Below are 24,300 nucleotides of genomic sequence, written 5' to 3'. Positions count from 1 at the left end.
TGGGTAATTATAGTCACAGTGGTGGTGTAAAGGTGGTCGAGGCTTCCACATCTGCTACTAGATGTATAGAAATGAACAACGATGTTTGTCCTGCAGGAGAAACTCTTGGTTGGGTTTGTATATGCATGACTGTGTGTGTTTTCTGGCCCAATTTTCGCAAGATACCATTTTTTGTCGGGGGGAATACGACTGTATTCACATCATGTGACCACATATTTCAAATCCCTCTGCACGGCTGTTCCTCGCTCCTCACTATTCTCTCCAGTCATCCGGGGGAAAGTTTGTGTAAATTTGCAGTGGCTTAATTACTGAATAATTTAGACCATGCTCCAAATTAATGTAGACATTTCCATATTAATGTGTTTGCCCACCGATTTCACATTTATTTGTACTGCGGACAGGAGGGTAGCAATTATCACAGCATATCATAGCAGTTGTGCCGGTATTTCAGACATCATTAGGCTGCTTGTCCACCACAGTGTGACTGTGAGTACTAGTGTATTGGACACAGTTTGCTACATTCCCCAAATAGGCTTGCTGTGCTTCTGTGGGTAAGATCTATCAAATCTTTCTCCGGGGAGAAAAGGGTTAGGGGCCTTGTTCGTGTTTGACAAGGTGAGGTCCAATTTAGAATCCGTGCTGCTTTTGAATGTATTATTACATGCAGACAACAGCAAATAACCAAACACCTGCCAGGTCTACACAGCCGGCGCCTGCTGGTCAGTGCAGCGCAGTAGCTGACTGCTCCACATAGAGGCTGAGTTCTGCACATGTCCCAGGAGGTTGACAGCTCTCTGCTCCTCTTATCTCCCCTCCCCTACCTTTTCTTCCCCCTCAGTCTCTTGACTGTTTGGCTCTTGTTAGGAGCTTGGCTGAGCAGCCTGGCACCTTTCACTGAAACAGCACCCAAGAGGAGGTTGTGACACGCAGAAATGCGAGCGTGTCTATGTTTCTTATGTATGTGTGTGACCCCTCTCACTTGAGCTCCTGTAAATCATGGCAGCGAGGGCCTTCGTTAGGGAAGCCAACCACCTTGGCACCTTTCAGCGGCGTCCTGTGTGTGCCTGACGACTGTCTGACACCGCCTCTCAAACTCCCACCGCATGGGGCACAAGAACTGTTTCAAGAAGGAAACTAAGAAGTGACTCCAAATGAATCTCAACCATCTCAACCCATCCGATGAACACTCGTGTGTTTACAGATCGCATTTCTGATATTACACTTGTGACGACAGGAGTAAAATATTGTCTTTGAAAGCTGACACATGTATATCTGAGCATGACAGCCTATTCAAAGGCCATGACTGCTCTCCTCCTCCCACCATCACCTTCCTCTATTTCACCGCAGTAACAAGGGGAGGATAAGTTGGTCGGGCAGTCGGTAAGTCAGTCATTCAGCCTGGCAGGCACCAGTTAACAGCTCTAGTGTGCCTGCAGGTCTCTGGGATCAAAAATCTCAGCAGAGGCAATCTGTCTTCTCCCATGACCCAAACAGAGAGAGGGAGAGAAAGTAACAAAGAAAAGTAGCAGGAAGACAATAACAAAAAAGAGGAGAAGAAGGAGGGGTTGTTTCTCTGGACAAAAGTAAAAACATGATAACAAAAATTAGGACCGCTCCCAAACAGTCGACTAAACCTTCCATTATAAGAGTCCGACCAAGAATTCCAAAAATGTTGCTATCTGCTGCTAACTGGAGCTACTCAGTTAGCCATGCAGCTATGTGGGGTGAGTGTTGATTTTTTTTTTTACACCTCTAGCACAGGAGCGTTATTACAGCCAATAGGGCTGCCAAACGGCTGACCACAGTTCACACGAGAGTCACATCAGTGGATGTTTTTAAGGACACCTGGGGATATTTGCTGATGTTTTTATGGCAACCAAAAGCGTCTTGCTTTCGTGGGAAGTCGAGCCATCTCCATCTGTGATCATGGCGATCAAAACAGGCAATTTAAGCCAAACCATGATATTTTCCTCAACCTAACAGTGTTTTTTTTTTTGGTTTTTTTTGCGGCTAAAGCTAAGCAGAGCATAAGCACATTGTTGTGATAAGAGAGAATTAGAAAATTCAACCTAAACAGACAAAAAGGTTCAACATAAAGAAAATGCTCAGTTTTAACTTATCTGTGGTTCTGTAGAAATGTACTTAGCTAACATTGAATCTAGTGAATCTGCTCAAATGGGTGATCCCTAGTTGACTAGTAGACTACTGACTAAATATTTAGCTGGGGGCATTTGAGACTAAAGGCACGCTGGAAACAAATGAGCAGACTCTTAATGTAACAAAAAAAAAACAGCCTTATAAAAAAGATAAAAAGGTACAAAGGAAAACAAAGCCTCAACAAAAGAACAAAAGCCCTGCCTTAGACTGCCTACATTACTCTTAAGCTTCCAGTTTATTTAAGGCAAGGTCTCTCCACTTACTCATCGGTTTGAGTTTTCCCTGACAATCTCAGCATCACTTGTTTCTGAATAAACTGAGATTCTACCGGTTGCCTGTTCCATCTTCCATCCTCGGCCTCCCACCACACAACACTCACCTGCCTCCAGCCCAAGATTACTTGTTGCCTTCGCCGGCCTTCCACTGCAGTCCACTCAAACACTCAGCTCACCAGTCCAACCTCCTCCACTGCCACCAGATGATCGGTAGGCCTCGACATCCTTGGCAGAATACTCATTAAAGTCTCCCATAACGTACCATCTCCCTCCGTGCCTTCTGTGTGCATTTGGGTCTACTCCTTTCAACCCTGTCACCAAATGCATACAATATCACTCATGAATTAATGAACAAAGATGATTCAGATAAACAGTCGGCAGCGTCAGATTTTGCCCCCCTCGCACACAGACGAGCACAAACAGAGGGAACAAGAATTCACACATGCTATCTCCCCACTGAACAGCATACAGAGGGGAAAAAAGATTTCACCTCAATCTGCTACCAGGAAATAGCCTATTACTTATTCAGTGCTTTCTCTTTGTCATTTGTGCATATATAAACTGAGAAATCTACTAAAGAATGCTGAGGGTTGAGAAACTGCGTCTTGCTCTCAGACAAAGGCCTCGCTCTCAGACATTGATCTGGCAAAACTTCTATTCAAACCCTGCTATATATCATTTCCATAGCCACTATGAATAAATTGCATATTTCAGCGTATTCTACTTTTCTTCCACGGATTTGTAGTGGCTTAGTTGGGTAAGTTTCTAGCTCGGTTTATTTCTCGCTGAGAGACCGAGCCGAAGAAGAGGCAGATATGTTGGAATAAAACTGAAGTTACCCTGTCACAAAAACAAAGACCACATCAAGGCTAAGGCTGGAGCCAAAGAAATTTTAGAGCTATGACACAACAAGAAACAACATTTGTGTGCTGGAGATATGAAATAACTGTGAGCACAGTCTTGGATTCCACGCATGTTTCAGTTTCAAATCTAAATGGGAGAAACCGTGGTGATGTACATTTGTCCTTTCAGTCACTTCCAGGAAACATCAAGGTAACTGCCATAAATTCAATTTTTAGTAGACTTTCTCCCCTAATACACATGTGCAAAGAGTAGAGATAGGCTGAAGATGTTACTGGTCAGACTGCTTACTCCTTATTGGTTTGTTTTTCAAATATGTAATCTTTGCAGTTCTTTGTCTTTTTGAAATAATTGATAATTTCAATAATCTTACCATTTCAATTCCATTCTCTTAATTCAGAACAGGAATAGAATTTAATGTTTTAAATAAACACATATTTGTTTCTAGAGCGACAACAGTAACATTTTCCAGCAAAATCACTTTTACCTCAATGATATCTCAGTGGAAACAGACCCAAACTGTCAATAAAGCGACATTCCTGACATGAAAATGCTGAGTGACGTTCATAAAAGACTGAAGAAGAGAGAGATCAGTCCTCCTTTGTTTACTAATGACATTCACTCCCTTCAGGTACCGCTTGTAGAGGGAGGGGGGACTGTAGTTTTCAGTCATTTCAAGAGTTTGTTTAACTTTGCTACCTGACAAACTAACATAAACAGTTAGACTACATGCAGACAATGGTCATTTAAGCTTAATAGTAGTTGTTCTGTTAACAATTCATATTAACGTTATTAGTTCATAGAGAGGCTGCAGACGGATGAGGTTCAAATATCACCTTCTACATGTTTCGGATGTTTATGCTTGTTGAACGGGGATATTGATAAAGTAGTGGCTTTTTACTTGCCAGGGTCTTATTGCAACTGCAGTAACGAGGCTTTATTCACTTTTTAAGAACATCCTTGTACCTAAAACATTAATTGTAGTTTAAAAATGGGTTTGACATCGTCCAATAAAACTGTTTATTTTAGCACTTTTTTTAGCACAAAATTTTCTTTCAATAGTTGCACAGTGTGGTGAAATTAGCGTAATTAACTCACACCAGTTAGTGCAGTAATTCTCACTGAAGGCCAAACTCTAAACACAACAGTGTTCAGGCTCCTTTCATAATGACATTATTAGCAGTGGGCTCCCATGGTTTCGCCGGGCCTGCATTGAACTGATTAGTCCATGCAGACATTGATCTCACCTTTCTCTCTCTCTGTATGTGTGTGTGTGTCTTAGGTTGGGAGTGCTCTGTTATTGTGTATCAGATCGAGGCCTTGTTCTCTTACCATTTCAAACAGTTCATTTCCCACCATGCTAATGGCAGTTTTAGGGGGTTAAGGAGATAAATAAATCCTCGCTGTCACCTCATTTAAAATCAAATGCCACTTAATTATAGCTGTATGTGTTTTCAAACACTTTGCATAATTTATTGTTCTGCTCCATCCTAATCTCCCGATCCTTATCAGTCGTGCTCTATTTTACCCCTTCTGTCCTTATAATAAAATTATAATGCTCCCTCTCTCAGTTTTTTTCCTTCCTCTTTCTTGCTGCCAACAGCAGTGTGAAAGAGATAAGGAGGGCGATGAAAAGACGTTTTTAAGTTGTGCCTCACCTTGTAGGGATTTGATGCTGTAAAGGTCTATTGTCAACTCTGGAGAGCATACATGCACACACACACACACACACACACACACACACACACACACACACACACACACACACACACACACACACACACACACTGACACATCCGCACATCCCTCTGGCAGTGTTGCGTTTCTTACAACCAAACTACAAACACTGTCAAATTCTGCGAAAAGCGTGGGGGTAACATCATCATTCATGATTTGGTTGCCAACACACATATCACAAAGTACAACAAAATGTCAGCGTAACATACAGACTAGAGTTTCCATGTGATGCTAGGTTTTTAATGCTCTGCATGTGCACTGTATGGGCCTGCACTTTCATTTCTCTGTAGCACTAATGTGCCAGAAAGACCTGAGCACATTACTGACATTAATGTACCACTAGTGATGTGTAGGTCATGGAGGGGGGTGGGGTGAGGGGCACTAATATGCTACTTTACTGGCTGAGGCGGCCCTAATCATCATTAAATGTCAGATCACATCATTTTCGATCTTTTGAGAAAAAAATGGTGAAAAAGTTTCTGCCTGTGGTGACCTTGACCAAAACTCAATAGAAACGTGCCACTCTGTATATAAATCAGACTAATTTTCTTTTCTTTTTTTAATTTTTTTTTTTATAAATACAGGAAATGTCAAGGAATAAGAGTCACAGACGCTGTATTCATGCATTCATTGTTACTTTGCACTGGGTAAGCTGTGTGAATGCACGCAAATGAACATATTGACTGGATAGCTGTGGCTCGGGGTACAGTCAGCGACTTGTTATCGTAAGGTTGCTGGTTTGATTCCCCTGGTCTGCATGTTAAAGTGTCCTTGGGCAAGATACTAAACCCCAAAACTGCTCCTGATGTGCTCGGCACCGCCATCAATGTTGGTATGTATGAATTACTGTAAGTCGCTTTGGACAAAAGCGTCTGCTAAATGCACTAAAAATGTAAAATGACTGGACTTTACCCCCGCGACCTTCCAAGTACCCAATCCTGTTAATGTTTAATTGAGCCCATGTGTGAACACAGCAGGTCACTGTCCAGAAAATTCAATGCCAGCACCAATGATGAACCAATGTGGTAACAATAAATGGTGCAGGCACACCAGGCAGATTTTACATCCATTGCAAAGTGACAATGCAACATGCTCTCACTCCAAACTCCTCATGTTTTGGCAGCTTGGTTGGTGGCCTTAAGCTTCGAAATGATGCCTAACCTAACCCTCTAGTGTCAAGTGAAACCTGACTGCTCCACCGCCAGGCTTGCGAAAATTAGAAAATAAAATACAGAGTCAGGCTAGACTTTGGATCATATTGTAGTTTTGGTCATGTCACTCCGGTAACATGAGTGACATCAGTTACATCATGTATGCGGTTCACTTATTCATGGTACATAACTCTGTCACAAATAGAATGCAAACCCCAGCCTATGGAGGGCAAGTTATGTGAATGACCCAGCCCAACGCCACCTGACTCAGATACTACTGCAATGAGCGCTTCAAGAAATGATGCTAAAGGGCTAACCACAGCTTCTAACACATTGACACATTAGGCCGAGCTCCAGGCTGCAGTATTTGGTGGATTAGCAGTGACAACGGGCTAGAAAGTGCACTATATACAGTACACAGTTACTTAAAGTGGTGTATGCATCTCACTATACATTCATGATTTGTTACACTTTGCATTCAGGGAGCACGGTGCACTGTATAGCTGCAGCTGCTGAAGGGGGTGGTACAGTAATTGTCCGGCCGAACACTGGATCAGAAGACAGATGTAATCCTTATAATCAGTGGATTTTGATTCATCAGAGTTTACATCATTAAACTTAATATACAAGTGAAGACATAGCTCAAATAAACAAACCGAGGCAACATCTGAAACTGTATCATTTTCACAAACCACTGATTAAAAAAGCAGGAAAAAGCTCCAACTGTCATTGATATGAAAGCAGCACACTTTTTGGTGGCGGATGATCACATCATTTCTGTGCACAAAACACACAATGCAGAACATACAGGCCTAATTTGCTGGGAAAGTGCCACACTTTAGTAACCTTGGGCAAAGGGATGCCTTTCATAGTCGGTAAACGATCCTTTGACGATGGATCCACACACGTAGACACGCAGTCTGTAGCGCCTTCATCAATGAGCCTCAATCTGCGTGAATCGGGAGCAGATTGTGTGTGCATACCTAACAAGATGTATATGCGGCTTCCTGCTCTACGGACTAAGAAGCTGTAGCTGTTGCAGTGTTACCGTAACTTGGTAATGGATGGGAGGAGCATGCAGTTCTGCATCCTCTCTACGGGCCTTCCATCCTGGGTCAGTCGATGAAGCAGACAGGCTAGGCTTAGTATATCACATAGATCCTATAGCTGGACAGCACAGCAGACAGATACAAGTCAATAGGACGGTGCTGCTTTTGAATATTCACTCTAGCGTTCAGTGGCGGGCTGCATATTAATTGGCCACAGAAAAGCAGAGCTCTGTCTTTGATGCAGATTTGTTTTGTAAAGATTCTCAAAATGAGAGAAAGGGAGAAAAAGTAGGGGAGGTGTGTGTGTGTGTGTGTGTGCAGTGGAGGTGGTTTGGGCTGCGGGTGACAGTCGGGGTTGACTGAGTGACTTCACAGAGGGGTCACTTAAACAAACACGATCAATGTCAGCCAAGTCAATCCGGGTTCACAACACAAAATTCATTGCAAATAAACTAATATTGTGTAGTATAAACTTCAGACAGACACTGCACCACATAATTACAATAAAGCAGATTGCTTAGCCTCAGAAAACCATCAATCATATACAGTACAGCCATTTCAAACTTATTCCCCAAAGAGAAGCATAAAGATATTGCTATCGAGCTTTCGAAATGTCAGGGCAATGGGAACCCGGGCATTGTGCAATTACATAATGATTATTGCAAAAGTTTCTCCCCCTCACTCAGTGTGGCTGTAATATGCAGTGGATGGCCATGGGGGTTCATTAGTGAGAACAGGCTGCTGTTGAAAAGCTCCAGTTTCACCTCTGATCCCGGCTAATGTGATTTGGACCTGAGATTGGTAGTGGAGAGATTAGATGCTAGCTCACCTCAGGGTGGGAACCGGAGAAGGAGACATACATCAATGTTGTTTGCTCTCAAACTCAAACGTCTTCTCACCTCTAATTTGCTTTGAAGCATCTGCAAAAACAGTGTCTAGAAAGCATTTGTAGTCTAATTTATTTCCCGGCGATGGAGAATTGGAGGGGCTGAGTGGGTGCTTGCTAATCCACTCTGTTACATTTCGGAGTGCATGATTTGGGCTTTCATAACAAATCAATTGGTTTGTTGTGAGTAAGACTGGAGGACCGAGGATCAGCTACGGATGACAACTGTGTTAGCATTCTCCTCTCATTACCTCATGGCTTACCCCCATGGCCCGCACTGCCAGTCCCGATGTCAGGCTACTCCTTCTTTCATTTCCTTTTCATTAAGCCTCTGCTCTCTCTGTCACTTCTTAGCCTCCGTGCTTGCAGCCCCTCCACCTTCGTCCATATACTCCTCGTGGCCCCTCCACCTCCTCCATTATGTCTCTACCTCTTTCCTTTCCCTCATTCCTCTCTCCGCCTCTCATTAGGTCATAGTTGTGGTGATTTGTCAGAGTGGCTGTGTTGATTAATAGGCCGGCGGAGCCCCTATATTTGGGGGCTGTCAGCGGGGCTCCAGAGTGCCAGGGCCGCCCCGCTGAGCTCCCTCACCACCCAGGTGGCCCCATTTGGGCTAAATGAGCTGTGAAGGGTCTCAGCTATGCCCGCCTGCCCCACACTAAGACGATATGCGCAAACACACACACACACACACACACACACACACACACACACACACATGCGTAGACACAAACAGGCACAAACACATGCGGGCATACATACGCAAACACACACACACACACGCACACATCTGAGATGCAAGCACACACGCAGACACGCTCACGTACTCAACACCCTGGCTCTCACTGCCACGCACCCCTGCGTTCCCACATGATTTGTCACACTCCATCAATAGACAATAAGTTACTGCCACTCTAGCCTGTCAATGGGCCCTGTCTTCAGCAGACCCCTCTATGGTGTCTGTGGTGGTGGGAGGGGCAGGGAGAAAGAAAGTGAGCATGGAGTTGTTGAGTGTGAGGAAATAGGGGAATAAAAAGAGAGCAGAGGCGAATGAGGGTAAGAAATAGTGCATGTGCTTGCAAGGGAAAAGAAATAAAGAGAGAGAGAGAGAGAGAGAGAGAGAGGAAGAGAGAGAGAGAGGAGATGCAGGAGAGATATTAGACAAATTGCTGTGATATGCATCCCACATCCCAGTGAAGGGCTTACAGAACTCGTCCTGATGCACAGGCAAGTAGCCAGGTTCAAGGAAATGGGAGTCCGGGCGTGCACGTGCGTTAGTGCGCGCGTGTGCAGAGTAACATGGTTCAGCTGCTCCGAGCCGATTGCCTGGCCTTGGAGTCAGAGGCGGGTTGTGTGCATGAACGCGTGTGAATGTGAACGTCCCTCTTTGCAAGATTATTTTTGTTCCCCCCCAAACTAGGAGGGGGAGACCTTGGTGAATGAGATCATCCTGCCATATTTGCAAGCGCATGCACGCACACGCACACACACACACACACACACACACACACACACACACACACACACACACACACACACACAAAGTCCCACAAAAGTGCAAGTATGAGCGCACACGCCTCCTCAATGATTCAATCTGATGATGGGTATTGGAGGGGAAACTGGGATCTGTGAAGGTCAGAAAAGTCTGAGCAGTAACATCCACCACTGCAGGCTACTGCCACTGTCTCTACTCCTCCACTGTCATTACTGCTGGCCGGTTGGCTCTCATTATCAACTTACTTCATCAAATACACTTCATTATCAGCCTGTCCTTAACAGACAGATGGGATGGACCCTCCAGCAAATGACAGAGTAACTGGTATAAAGTGATTCCTTTTAAAGTCTATTCAATGAACGGGTCATAACACATATAGTCCTCTGCTATTAGTTTATCTGTGATTTACACTTGATTGGACATCTGGAGGAAGGAAAAAAGTGGTATGTTTCTTCAGAAAAATACGGTTTAATTGTACCAATGGCTATGCATTATAATTACATCTGAGGTGATTATAGTCATTATGAAGTCGTTATTTCTGAGACTGTTGAACATATGAAAGGCGGATGGATACACTGGCTGAATAGACAGCTGTTACTGAAGATGTAAGTAACAGACAGCCCTATCACGCTGGCAATATGGACGACCATGAAATTAAGACTCAACGTATAGTAATTACAATGACAATGAGCTTTGTTCGACGTGTCAAGTATCAATCTAACACTTGCCAGGCAGCTTTCATATCATAGCTAATAGGCAGTTGGCGGGCCAGGCCGTTGCCAGCCAGTGAACCAAACTATTCATGAGCCGGCCCTTGCCATTGTGCTTAGCAGTTGACGTAACAGTAATACACACATCAGCTACATGTGCCCCCATGCAAATGAGTGCATTAGAGCAGACCTCGGAGAGCGGAGCGTGGCCAATAAATCCAGCCGGGGTGAGAAATGTAGCCTTTACCATGCGTGTCCAACCCCATCTATTTAACCTAATTACACACACCATACCAGGTAATAAAAGTCTGCATGCCATCAATTCTGACATCTCATCCAGGACACTGCAAGGAAACGTCTATTAGGATCTATAAATCTCCAGGATAGTGATGTTCTCTGGGTGTAAAGTGTGTAAAAAGGTGTCTCGTGGGCGGCTGTGTCTTCCCTCCCAATGTTTGTGCGTGAGAAAAAAAGAAAGCAGGTGAGCTTGACTCCCACACGCTGGCATGTGCGTATGAACGCGCATGTTTGAAAGTGTTTTAACTACATGTGCTGGTACTGTATTGGGAAGTGAACAGACCCGGCTGAGTGCAGCTGGGTTGTAAAGTCAGCTCCAGGATGCAGGAGGTGCCAACGGAAAGAGATGAACCCACTGATGGAGTTCAACCATCCTTGTTCTCCTTATTGGCCCTAATCCAACGTGAAAAGACAAAACAACAAATAGCTGATTCAGACAGCAGTAAAACATGCGAGCAACCCCGGCTGTGGCAGGCTGTTTTTATCCTCACCCAGGTGTTTCATGTTGCTCGCTGACAGTCGTGTCTGTCACGCCTGAGGCCGGGCGGAACGTGGCTGCAGGTACTTTCGCTTTCCAACGTCACGCCTCGCGATTGGTTAAAGAAAACAGCACTGAGTCGCTGAATGGCCGCAGCCAGTGTTTTTAGCCACAGGCGGCTGGAGATAAATAGACGTGGTCACAGTAGCTTCACTTGCACTCTCTCTGCCTTTTGTCTGCAGCGCACCTGAGCCACACCGGACACCCCCCACTCCCCACACTCCACCCATGGACGTGGATGTGCAAAAGAGAGGATGAGGTGGTGAGGGGAAGCAAGGCAGAAAAGGAAGTATGAAAGACAAATAGCTCGGAGGTGATGAATCCTGTCGCTGTGAACCATTTCAACTTTTAACCTCTTTGGTTAATTGGTGGAATGAGGATCCATCATGTTAGAGTGGCAGCGTTATTGCATTTTACATGATTGAGTATACTCGCTCTTGGGGGAGTAAAAGGAGCTCATTCAGGAAAAAAGCATGAATAAAAGACATATAAATATTTAGGAGATAACTGCAGCTACTGCACGGCGGCTATTACACTACAGTGTTGTTAATGTGGTGCCTGATACTGAAGTTAGAATACTGAAACTGACACTTTATTGTAACATTCACGAAAGAAGACACGCTTATGTATTTAAATATCGCAAATGTCAGTCAAGAACATGTCTTAACTAGTACACATGTGGAAAAACAGGCATACAAGCCTGCCAGCGTCTCTCTCTCTCTCTCTCTCTCTCTCTTTCTCTCTCTGTCATCATTTTGATGCCATATCACCCACCCAGCCTGCCATTTCCAGCTCCCTAAGGAGAAAAAAAAAAAAGAAAGTAAAAGGATCACCACACCTGGATTTCCACTCTGGGATGTCATCCATGGAATTCAGCAGAAAAGCTAATCCATCAAACTCGGTAAAAAGAACAGTGTGGGTGTGTGTATTTTCTATTAAAAAGGATTACTCCATTACCAAAACAGACCCGGTCTGAAAAGCCAGCTCTGAATATACAGTTTGGTAAATTGATTTATGACTGATTTATCTCACATAAGCCTAAGACAGTGTTGGTTTTTGGATAAGTGCAGGCATTGTGTTACAAACAATTACGGCTTCATATGGGGGGCTAAAGGATGGTGAATTTACTGCAGCTGGTGTCAGAACATCAGGTGGTTGTTGCCGCGGTATAGAAAAAGCGAGATGCTTGGGACTGATAGGAGGACAGGCTTCTGTCTCACCGCACTTTGTGCCTATTTTGGAAAAGCGATATTCACAAACACAAACACAAACACGTGCACAAACACAAAGATTTAAAAACACTTGCACATATGCAGTACCATTCATGATTATACACACGACACACAATGCCAGTTAAATGGCGATTTGCTGTTGGTTTATGAAGATTATGCTCTTCTTCATTCTCACATGTTTGGCGCATTGTGTCGGCTCTCTGCAGAGCTCCCGGCTTCAAAGCCACTCCGGCGCAATTGTTGTCTCAGTCACCTATTATAAACAACGCATTTTTAGAGAAAAGGCTGTAATTGTGAAAAGTGTGGCACAAATGGCTTTGTAACATTACTGTATGCCTTTCTTCGATGCAACCAGGACCCTGAAAGCTCTCGCCAATTGAAGTTCTGCTTTCATCCAGCATAAAAGCTACGTTTGCAATTGAGCTTTGGTGCTATACCTTTCCTTCGCCTTTACCCCTCCGCCTTGTCTCATATGAGTGCACAACCACAATGGCTTGAGTAATGGGTCCAAAATGCCTATTCCCTGCACAAAATCTCTGTTTTTGCGGGTCATGTAGAGGTAACTTTGAGACCCGAACAACTTAAACAGACCACGGCTATTACTAATTCCTTCTTCTACTCTCACTGTTCTGATAGTAAAAGCATTCTGCAGCACCTCACAGGTCCCTTCCTTTAGCCCGGCTCAATGCAATACACACACATGAGAGATGAAAAGTAAGAGAAACACGGGGAGAAAAACACAGGGGGGGGAGAGAGAGAGACAGCCAGGGAGAGGGAGAGAGCGTGAACACAGGTCAACCACAGAGCTTTTTCCTTGTTTGAAAATGTCAACATCAAAGAACAGCTCCTCTTCATCGGTGGGGGCGTGCTGGTGTGCCGTGGATGTTTCCCTGCTGCAGAATGAATTGGGGTCCAAAGCCAAACCAAGAGTAGTCTAAAATAGTCTGATGACTGGGTGGTTATGGCCCCACATCTTCTATGAGCCGAAGCCACATGCTTTTAGTGCCCAGGAGTTGGCCTTGTTTGCAGCATTACACTGTAACTACGATGTATAGTGTGAGAAAAGTATAGTGTTATGTTGGCTTAAAAGTTTTTACCATAAAGTTACTAGCTTTGCTGAAAGGGGACAGTTCAGCCCCAGTTCTCAAAAACATGTTCTCATCCTGACCTGCAGTGCAACTTACCTACCTAGTTTGTTTTGGTATGTGTAAGTGAGTTTTGGAGATTTCGGCCGTAGAGATGTCTGTCTCCTGGAAAATGTGATGGAAGTGGATGGCACTCGGCTTGTGGTGCTCAAAGCATCAAAAAAACAGATTTGGAAAAACTCAATAGCAGTTTCTCTTTCCCAAAGGCATGACTTGGTTATTCCAAATAATAATGAAACAATAAAAATGAGCTGTTTCATGCAAGAGCTATTTTCTTTTTACTGAAGCACACCAACCAACAGAAGGAAGAGTGCATCTAGTAAAGGTCAAGGGGCAACCTATAGACTAAATAACATAGCTAGTATTACAGACACGATTAATTTCCATTCCCAGACTCTCATCCAAGTTGAGTTTTGCCAATTGTATTTTCCTGTGCTTCGAGCACCATAAGCCAAGGGCCATCTACAAGTATCTCCGAAACTCGACAACTTGCAACAAAATAATCCTGATTAATAAACAGTGCTACATGTCAGATGAAAAATATGCACATGTCCCTTTAAAGTTTTTTTAATTGCATGTCACCTAAATGACAAACATCCTTCCTCAAAGCTTTACTCTTGTGGTGTTTACAGCTGTGAACTGACCTAAGAGCCTGCCCGCTTGGGCAAACTCTCAGCATCCACTGACGTAATAGCCTTTGACATGCACCCTCTATCATAAATGAAAGCGTGGTTTGGGTGTGAGCACATGTGTGCGTGTACAATCGTGCGTGTTCAGAAGCGAGAGCAGGCTGCAGACAGTGGCCACTGGGAAATCAAGGAGCACTTTGTCATGCATCCTTAAATGTGTGACACTGCGTCTCATGAGACGCCGCCTGATTGGTCTATGAGGCATCAGAGAATGACGGGTGAGTGATGGCCCCAAGGGGATATGGAGTGTGTGTAAATCGTGTGTTGTGTATGTGCGTGTGTATTGGCTAGGGTTAGAGACACAGGACAGCACGGTGACATGTCTGGGTGGCACCCTGTCAAAGCCAGCTGGCAATGTGTCGTAATGCTGCCATCAGGGAGTCAGACGCCACTCTAGTCTCAGTTTTTCAGGATTCACATTCGTTTTTAACCCATATGTGAACATTCAAATGAAGAGCAAAAAAAAAAAAAAAGCTTGAATCAGCTTTTAACTCACAAATGGCTCTTTATAAAGTGATTTGTTCACACACAGATATCATAATGAACACATGCCAAGAAAGTCAAACTCAAGAACATGCGCACACACTCCATTTTAAATAATAAATTAAATTCTAGACTGCAAGTGCAACAGAGCTCATTTTTAACTTTCATGTCAAAAATGATCCGTCACTTGATAATGTGCTGAAGAATGGAATCCGCTCAAAATCCTTGACCACCAGTATTACAACCAAAGCAAACTCAATGACTGTGGTGGTTTGTGAAGTGGCGACAAGGGGAAAAAAAGAAAAAAAAAAGAAAAGTTTAGTAGAGAAGGAAAAGGAAGGAATGAAGAGAGTAAAACACTGATTATCAAACTAAAAGGCAAAATGTGATGTTCAATTCGGCATATTCAGTCCACAATACTAAAAAAGTGAAAGCAGCTCTCTGAGTCCAGTTCATCCAGATGGTTTTGGGTAACACTTCATAATAACCATGGTAAATTTACAGATACTTAAACTTTAGTTATTTCACTGTCAACAAACAATAAATTGCTTTATAACCCATTTATTAAGCAACTTCAAAGGTTTTAAACATCAGTCACAACTTTTTAGGTGCCATCTAAATAATGCTTATAGATGATCTACACCTTATTTATTATCTTGGTTCAATGGGTTATAAATATCAGCTGCAACTCTACAATAAGGTTTACATCAACATTTATTGACGAAGGTTTTTATAATTACAATAATATTACAATTTTGCTGCAGCGTGCATGTCTCTTTGGCCATTCACTGGGGGGAATAAAACTGAACATACTACAAAATGGACACATATGCAAGGTAATCGCCATAATCAAAAGCTGTTGTTTCAGGTTGAATCACCAACTATAAGCTGAATATTTCAGTTTTTTTATATTTCAATTCTATTTTTCTTTTCTTTTTTTTTTCTTCAAAACTACACCAAGTTGCAGAGAGGAAAACTTTGGGATATAGTGGTGTGTGTGTGGAATATCTTTATATAAGCAGATATCTGTATATGAGTATAGATTGTATAGTTAAGGGGCAAGCTTCTGGAACTGGAAGTATTCTGATTTTCAATTGTTGTCCATTTACAGTCTGAGTAGTACTGACCAGTTTCACTTGAGTGGACTTTCTTTGGCTGTATGCAGGTAATCAGTCCATGTGGAGGGCACAGTGGAAAAAAAAGAAGACGCAGCGGCTTCATCCTCTACTGTCTGACTCATGCATGTCTGCTGCTACGAAGAGCTGAAATCCTAAACCAACAGGGGGCAGGCATAATTACCAAGCATGTCTCCGTATTTACTATATCTTAATAAGCTGCTGGCATCGAGCAGACAATGGCCTGTCATTTTTGTTTTGCATTTATTTATACTCTGTTTTGTTGCTGCGTTTTCATCAGCCGATAAGGACTGGCACGGAGTGAGGGAGAGTGTTTAACTTTGTCTCCCTGGTCTCTGGTTCTGATAGATGTTACCAGCTCTTACCACCCGAGAGGTGGAGAGAGAGAGAGAGAGAGAGAGAGAGAGAGAGAGAGAGAGGGGGGAAGAGGGAGAGACAGAGAGACAGAGTGGGAGAGGAGGAGGATTTACGCTGGCACCGCATTTTTGTCCAATTAATAGATTGCCAGTGTGTTGCGTATTTTGCATGACAAAGGAGGGTAATATTAAACTGCCATTTGTAATGAAAATGCACTTTGCAAATTAAAAAGTGCAGAAACCCAATTTTTCCTACCTCTTTAGGAAATAAACAGTCCTTAACCAATTAAAGCGCATTGTAATAATACTGTGATTTATTGCAGGTTGTTTAACTTTCAAAACTCGGCTAACCTATATTAAGGTCACAATCCATCATGTCTTGCATGGAGTGCTATGGAGTAATGGCTGTTGTATTAGCTGCTTTTGATGATAGTATGAAAGAAGTATTAGCACTTGTCAACAAAACTGCTTACAACATAACATTAGCATGCATGAGCTGCGTCGCCTATTCATTATCTTGGCAGCTCCACACACGCGGTTACTGCCTTATAAAACATTTTGCTGGGCCGAGAGCACACACTCACTGTTTGGTTTTGTGATAGAGTGGCAACATGCAAACCACGGGGCGCGCTCTGGTTGCAATGCAAACAGGCAGCGGAAAGATGAAACAGTCTCTGTGACACACGAGTGAGGGAGGGAGGGAGGGAGGAAGAGCAAGGATTGGGGGGGGATAAAGCAGATCACTCTCCATCTCCGCCTTGATCACTTTCCCTCTCCTTCTCTTTGTGTCACAAACACACCAGAAAATGTCCACCGGCTGACCGATGAAGAAAGGGGAGGGAGGACAGAGGAGACTGAGGGCGAGAGGGCGTGCGATGTTATGAAAAAGCGGCTCACTTTTACACTTCAGCTGTGGGCCGAATGGTGACCGGCATGAAAAAGGTACCGCCGAAAGAAAAAATGGAAGGAGGCACACCAGACGAGCTCAGCTGCGACGGGAACATTTGTTGAGGCAGATACAATGCGGAGAAAGAGAAAATGTTCAGTGGTTAGTAGCAACTGATGTGGGGGACAGAAAGATGAACTTGACGAGGGGCTCGGGAGTGAGACACAGGTTGGAATAAAGAGAGAAAACAGATGTAAACACACAGAGAAAGAATTACAGCTGAAGGGCACGGCAGGGTACCAGCCAGAGAGAGAAAGATGCAGAGATGCAGGGCGGTGTGACACGATGACATTTGCCTCCACAAATGGGCTCTCTGGCTTTAGCCGCGCAGTCTGGTGCGATGCCCCCCGACTGTGAGCCAAGAATGCACTTAGCTCAACAAGAGCAAATGAATGGCCCTGTTTTGACTTTTACCATTACACTCCTTCTCTCTGATAGCTGGTGCTGGGCAGAGCGAGTCTTTGTTGGAACACAGGGATCCCTGCGTGTTTAAACACCCCTGCACCACGGTCTAATTAGTGTGTTAAATCAGCGGTGGGATAATATGTGGATTCAGTACTCAGCTCTTGATTCAGTAGCTCTCATTCATCTGGCTCGCCTCGACTAAAACATGTCAACACGCAGTACGTCGTTACAAAATTTCAACACCCTGAGCATCTCAGACCAAGTTTAGGATGAAAAGCGGTCACGGAAATGTAAATGTGACATCCATCCTCATTTCTGGAAATACTAAAAGCTCTCCCTCTTATACTGTGGAACCATGATGTTTGCTTCCACATCCACACACCATGAGCCACGCAAACACCTGACAAGCCCGCAAACATGTCAACAACGGGCCATTTAGCAGCCAAAGCCACCTCTTCAGATATTCAATAGAGCTAATTGCATCACTAAGGATCCTCATATCCTAGGGCAGCACTGCTAAACATCAGGCTAGTATTATAATATTTTTTCTAGATGTCCAATTTAGGGACACGTGCTGTTCCCATGGAGAAAAAAATCACAGAAATCTTCGCCCTTTGTTAGGGACAAAAGTGCTAATTCTGTTTAATGTGAATTATTAAATGCTCTTACGCACATCGAATGTTCCTGCTTGAGGGACGTGAGTCTGTAGAGGTAAATTGGCGAAGGAAGAGATGAGGTAAAGTGAGTTATTTGTTACATTTGGATATAACTAATAACTCAAACACAAAGAAACATGTGAATGATCGTCAATTTTGATTGGGCCTGTAGCACATTTACCATCACATGTGTCCATACACTGTTTGTCTGTGATCACTCAGTCCCTCGGCCCGCTCTGCATGTGTTGATATCTAAATCTCTCTTTCTCTGTGGCTCCGGCTCCCCGATGATTATTCATGTGCGTTTAACTCTCAAACAGCCCCTCATTAACTGTGGCTCGCTGGGCCATACGTTGGGCCAAATTACGCAGCTTTGACATACACAAACCAGCGGGGGGGGGGGGGGGGCTAGGTTATAGGCGGGGGAGATAGTGGAGTCGTCTGGATAAAAGGCCTGGCTCTCTACTGGGTCCTCTCTAGCCATAGATAATAGCTGCCAACGTGTCTGTATGGTCTTTTAAAGCAATCAGCGCTTTCACTTTTTAGAGGAGTGAGGTTGGGGGTGGGGGTGAAGAACGGGGAGGGTGAAGGGCAGGAGTAGAAGGAGAGAAAGGGGAGGTGAAGAGGTAAACACTGAGTCAGGATTGGACGCTCAACCAGCACACAAACAGACGGGAAGCTGGGGGAAAAAGCAAAGTCAAACATTTGGACAGGAGACAAGGGATTTTCCGAGTTGATGTACATGATTGGTATCAGGGCCAATTAAGGATTTTATTTTTAATTGATTGGTATCTCTGCAAAAAGCTTGACCTATTTGTGAAGGTGCACCAGCTGTCACAAACGCATCATTGTGCTCAGTGTTGGTGGGAACGCTTTATTTTTCATGTCGTTACTTTTCGTTTCATAGGTTCAACAATTATCAGCATTTTAGCTTGAGGGGAAACATCCAATGTGCCTTCTCAGGCACGCACTGCAGCAATCGCCTGACCTCCACTGATATCCATGAAATTCAACACAGCAACACTGACAAGTGCGCCCTTGGAGAGGTTCTGTAGTCTGGACAGTTTGGTACTGAATCTTGGGAGGACCAGATTACTACCACGGCTCTACGGATAACATGTCAAATCAGCTGCATTAGTCTGCTATAAAGCTATGGGCTGGTGAGCAATGATTCGTCCTTCTTGCTAGCATAGGGCTGATATGGCTGCATATGTAAGGCTTACCATTTATTCTGAACAGATTTACGTGACGATACGTCTAATGCAATGTTGCAAATTATGCATTATGCATAAGCATTATTTTTACAAAAGTAGTACATGATTTTTTTGAGGTAACTACCCAAACACTGATTGTGCTGCATTTAAAACACTGTGACTCACTCCAATATGTATGTGATGTGAAGTTCTGTAATAACTACGGGTGAGAAACAAAGAGTATCTCATGATACAATATGTCATGATAAGATGTGTTATGATAAGATACATTATGATACGATACGTTATGACACGATATGATATCTTATGGTATGGTATGATACAATTCACCATACATTGTTCACAACAACCACAGTATCCTGATACAGCTTTGCATTAATCGACACCTTGCAAGTCAATCATCTGAACACATCACGGTATCTGTTTAACTGAAGAATATGAAATACCGCCAAAAGCCAAAATGTGAGTTATATATCTATTCACTACATTGTGGTGTCTATTAAATGAGATGACACTATGTACAAAAAGTGCATAGAGTTTAATGCCTGTTTAATACACACAATCTGACTGCAGCTTTTTCATCTTCCCATGTGTCATCATTCCAGTGTGCGCCATATTTTAATAAAAACATCAATATTTGGTGTTAGCATCACAATCACTGTATCTCAAGAGGAAATATCACAAAATATATTGCTGTATCAATATTAGGTTCCAACCCTAGACCCATCCATCTGCCCCAATCCCCTCCCTATGCAGATGCTGCTCTTTAAACTATGATAACTGACTTCCTCCTTTGCTACTGTCTTGATTACTACAGCCACTAGAAGTCGCTGCCAATGTAAACATTTGTCATTTTAATCCTCCTTAAAAAAATCCACCAGTGGTGTGTTTGTTGGCTGCGGTTAAAGCAGACATTAAAGAAAAGCTGTGATGCAGGCTGTAGTTTCTTCATACCGGCCTACTTAGCTGTCAAACATATCATATCTAAATTGGGCCATTACACTAATTTGAATGTAGCCCTAGTTAAGTGTAAATGTGCAACATGAGGCTGTATTATCTAAAATATAAATATCAGATTGGGACAGATATTAAATATTAAATTACTTTTACTGACATAAGTGACAGAAAATCAAATCAGACATCCCTATGAAGGACTTTTCCCCTTAAATAAAAAAACTAATTAATGAAAGATGGCCTGTGAGTATGAAATATAGGGCTACTGAAGAGTTGTTCAATTTTAATAAAGACCACTACGAGATTAAAAAGAGGAGGAAAATCTAGAAGGCAAACCAGGAAAACAGTTCTATAATCCAATTACATCTTATAAAAGTAGGCACTGAGACGGCAAAACAACACTTTCTCTAGCTGCTACAGTTGTAGTCGTACAAACCGTTCGAGAGAACAATCAAAACCTCTTTATTCATTAACAGCTGATGTCCTAATAACAGTGATCACAGTTAAATGGTGGAAAAGTCTAACAATGGATCTTAGTAATAGTCGAATCAGCCCTTAAAGCAACAGAGAAATTAGCCCTCGAATATGCAATCACCACTACGGCGAGGTGATTAGTCTCTGTCTGACAGCCTGCTGTACAATCTGAGACGAAGCCACACACGCGAACGCCACTATAGCCGACTCCAGCACATGCAATGTTTAGAACTGGTGTGGACTGAGGGGTTTTTGATACTTCATGGGGTGATGCAGGTGGCCCATGCCAACAACACACTGACAAAAATAGATTCAACAAACAACTTTCATGGAAATCATGTACAAGGCCATGGTTCTGACTTAGCTGCTGAACAGAGCTTACATTGTCAAAGTTTGGGGAAGTAAACATTGTCATACTGAAGTTGAAGCCTTGGCCGGGGAGTTTGGCTTGTGTATATTTTTCAAGTTCTTGACATGGCGTGTACGGTAATGAGAATTTCATCGTGGCCAGAGGACTGCTTTGTTTTATGACTGTAAAATGAAACAAACACTACAGTACACACAATGTTAAAAAAAGCGAGGCTCAATATAAACCAATATGGGAATATACATAGCATTTGATTCACATCTCACATCATTCATCCTATACAACCAGCCCAGACACCGTGAACACATTTCGTATACAGACACGTCAGTCATTAAGTTTTTCCTGAGATACAATTTACTGCACACATCTGTTATCGGCTGCATGCTCTGACGTACCATAATAATGTCGAGCGTGGGAGAACAAGTTTCGAATGACCTCAAACATCGACTCAACTCAACACAGCCATTACGAATCAGCCCTTATTGAACTGCGGGCTGAAAATCACTCATCATTTACTCTCCCTGCACGTAGTTGGGCAATCAAATCAAAATGCGCCCTAATTTGACAGTTGTTATGAGACTGACCTCAGCATAATGTGAATAACTACCCTTTATTACGAAGAAGAATTGAGACTAATTCTACGTAGCTTGTCACATCTGATGTTGGACCTTAAGGTTTGGGGGGGAAGGGTTAGCGCCATATGCTCAGTGTATGACAGCTACATCACAGCCGTGTGACAGAAGTGTATACTCCTCATGGGATGGTGATCGGCCCAGTATGTGTGTGTGTGTGTGAGTGTGTGTGTGTGTGTGTGTGTGTGTGTGTGTGTGTGTGTGTCACAGATGTTGCAGTGTGAGGTCTGGTACAGATGGCTCTGGGCGTACTTGCCAGTGATCTCTTTCCAGTGAGAACAGCACCATCACACACCGCTACCTGGACTCTCTTTAGAGGATAGGAAGTGAAGCACACTAACCACCATCAGGGACACACACACACACACACACACACACACACACACACACACACACACACACACACACACACAAAAAACACTTTGTGTACATACTTACCTCTTTTAAACGCATGAAATAGAAGAATTTTATGAAACTTTATAAATTTAGCGTGCAATAAAAAAGTCCCTTTTCCTTCGTCTATCAAAAATCATAAGGAGGTTTTCTTAAAATGTTAAATTCAGTCATTTTGTTTGTGTCTCCAGCCAAACTCAATTGTTTTACCATTTTCCACTTCATGCAATTACATGTCAGACACTTAAATGTTTCACTTAATGTAAGCGTGTCTCACACGATAAACACATTAAAGCTCATATGAGAGAAAGCAATTTTATAATTCCAATCGCTGTGACTTTAATAGATGCATCCACTAGTTTTCTGAGGCATAGGGTATTCATCGTCACTGTATGCTCTTAATTTCATTATACCCCTGATGCACACATGGCTGCACACCAACAAACACGTGTGCACAGGTTCGGGCAGACGCACAAGTCACAACCAGAGCATTTGGAAAGAGAGCATCTTTGTAGCATCACATTTAAACACAGTATACAGACACAGAAGAGCACAGGTCTATGTCCCTCCCTCTCTCTCTCTCTCTCTCTCTCTCTCTCTCTCTCTCTCTCTTTCTCTCCCTTCTCTTTCAATCTTCCTCTCCCCCCGTATGTCAGTGTATGTCAGTGTCTCTCCCTCTCCGTGTTTCCCTCAGTTTCTCACTGGGTAAAGGTGTCCTCTAGGGGATAGGAAAGGCCTCGGGGGATTTGTCTTAGTGCAGAGTGCCACCTTGTTGTCAAGGCTGCAATGACACATTTCTTTCAAAGCCACTCCTGACAGACATTCCCAGAAGAGAAATGGCATTTCATAATGCATTGCAACATCAGTGCCGCGCATACATAGATAGTTTCTATGATATCTATTAAGATGAAATGGGGAGGAGGTGGATTGGCCAGGGGCCAGGCAGATTATGACATAAGAGCGTAGTAGCTCAGAAATGACCTCCATTACCTCATGGCATCTTATGCCAGTGGCTGGATCTCCATGTCACACATCTATGGCTTTGACACCTGCCTCTTATATCTACAGATCTGAATCTACTATACTGTTATAAGGGGTTTAATCATTTTAAAAGGATGCACATTAGTCATTATGAAGTATGCATTTCTACCCTTTGACATCACATTATCCATGTTTTGGTGACTAGTCTGTGAACAGTATACAATTCTAAGAAAGGGTGCATTTTTCTGGTGAATTAGCACTTGGAACTTCTTTCTCTTTGTGTGCTAGTATAAACATTGTAAGACTGCTTACTTTTTCAAGGACTTGTCAGATGGAGGTGGTGTAAAGTGGTAAATGAAATATCTGTGTTGTGAAATATAAAAATAAATATATACATAAAAAAGTAAAACTGTAATTTAACCTACACTGTCTGGAAAAAATATACTTGTGAAGTCATAGAGAAATATATATTCATCTGGATTCCAATTAAGCCAAAAAGTCTGGGGACATAAAGAAAAATCATCACTTCGGTTCCAATTTTAACTGCACATTATTTCTGTAAAACTATAAAGTTATGTATAAACTTCTTTTATATACATATTGATGCATAGCCATGAGAGTGACATTAGCCTGAGCATCAGTGCACTAAAGCTGTCTTGACAAAAAGAAAAAGGATTAAGAGAATACGTGTACAGGTGTAAGTGCATAGATGTGTTAATGGACAAAAATGATCACCAGAAAACCCCCGCCCTTTAGTCGGGAAGAGGGAGAGAACACAGTGTACACTGGATCAGTAATGTGTTCATTAATGTGCGAGAAAACCAGGATACAGGCAGCAGGGTCCTTGTCACAGCGTTTTACTGGATGAGGAAGTTAATTAAATGAGGAAACGTGGGATGAAAAGACAGAGAAACGGAGGAGAAGTCAGGAAGGACCGAGGGGTGATTGTTAACAGGACATCTGGCACAAGCTTTTTTCTCTCTGGGAGAAGGCATAAGGGAGGGAGGGGGGGGGGGGATGGCAGCCATAAGTACTTGACCTTCCACTTGTCTGACTGGCAAACTCACAAACACACAAATAT

General features: G+C 43.1%; 1 protein-coding gene across 5 annotated transcripts in view; it reads right to left on the bottom strand.

The window, feature by feature from the left end:
• kiaa0825 (KIAA0825 ortholog) overlaps positions 1-24,300 on the bottom strand; it is a 128,616-nt gene that overhangs the window by 8,718 nt on the left and 95,598 nt on the right. Inside the window, exon 24 of one of the 5 annotated variants that reach the window (XM_037097175.1) lies at positions 15,852-15,975. The exons of the other annotated variants lie outside the window; for them this stretch is intronic. Coding sequence (XP_036953070.1) covers positions 15,942-15,975 — 34 coding nt within the window. The 3' untranslated portion in view covers positions 15,852-15,941. Of the gene's footprint in view, positions 1-15,851; positions 15,976-24,300 lie in introns of those variants that run through there. 5 annotated transcript variants of the gene reach the window in all.

This window comes from Acanthopagrus latus, chromosome 5, assembly GCF_904848185.1.
Source record: "Acanthopagrus latus isolate v.2019 chromosome 5, fAcaLat1.1, whole genome shotgun sequence".
NCBI lineage: Eukaryota > Metazoa > Chordata > Actinopteri > Spariformes > Sparidae > Acanthopagrus > Acanthopagrus latus.
Note: the sequence above shows the minus strand (reverse complement) of the source record. Positions and strands in the feature narration are given on the sequence as shown.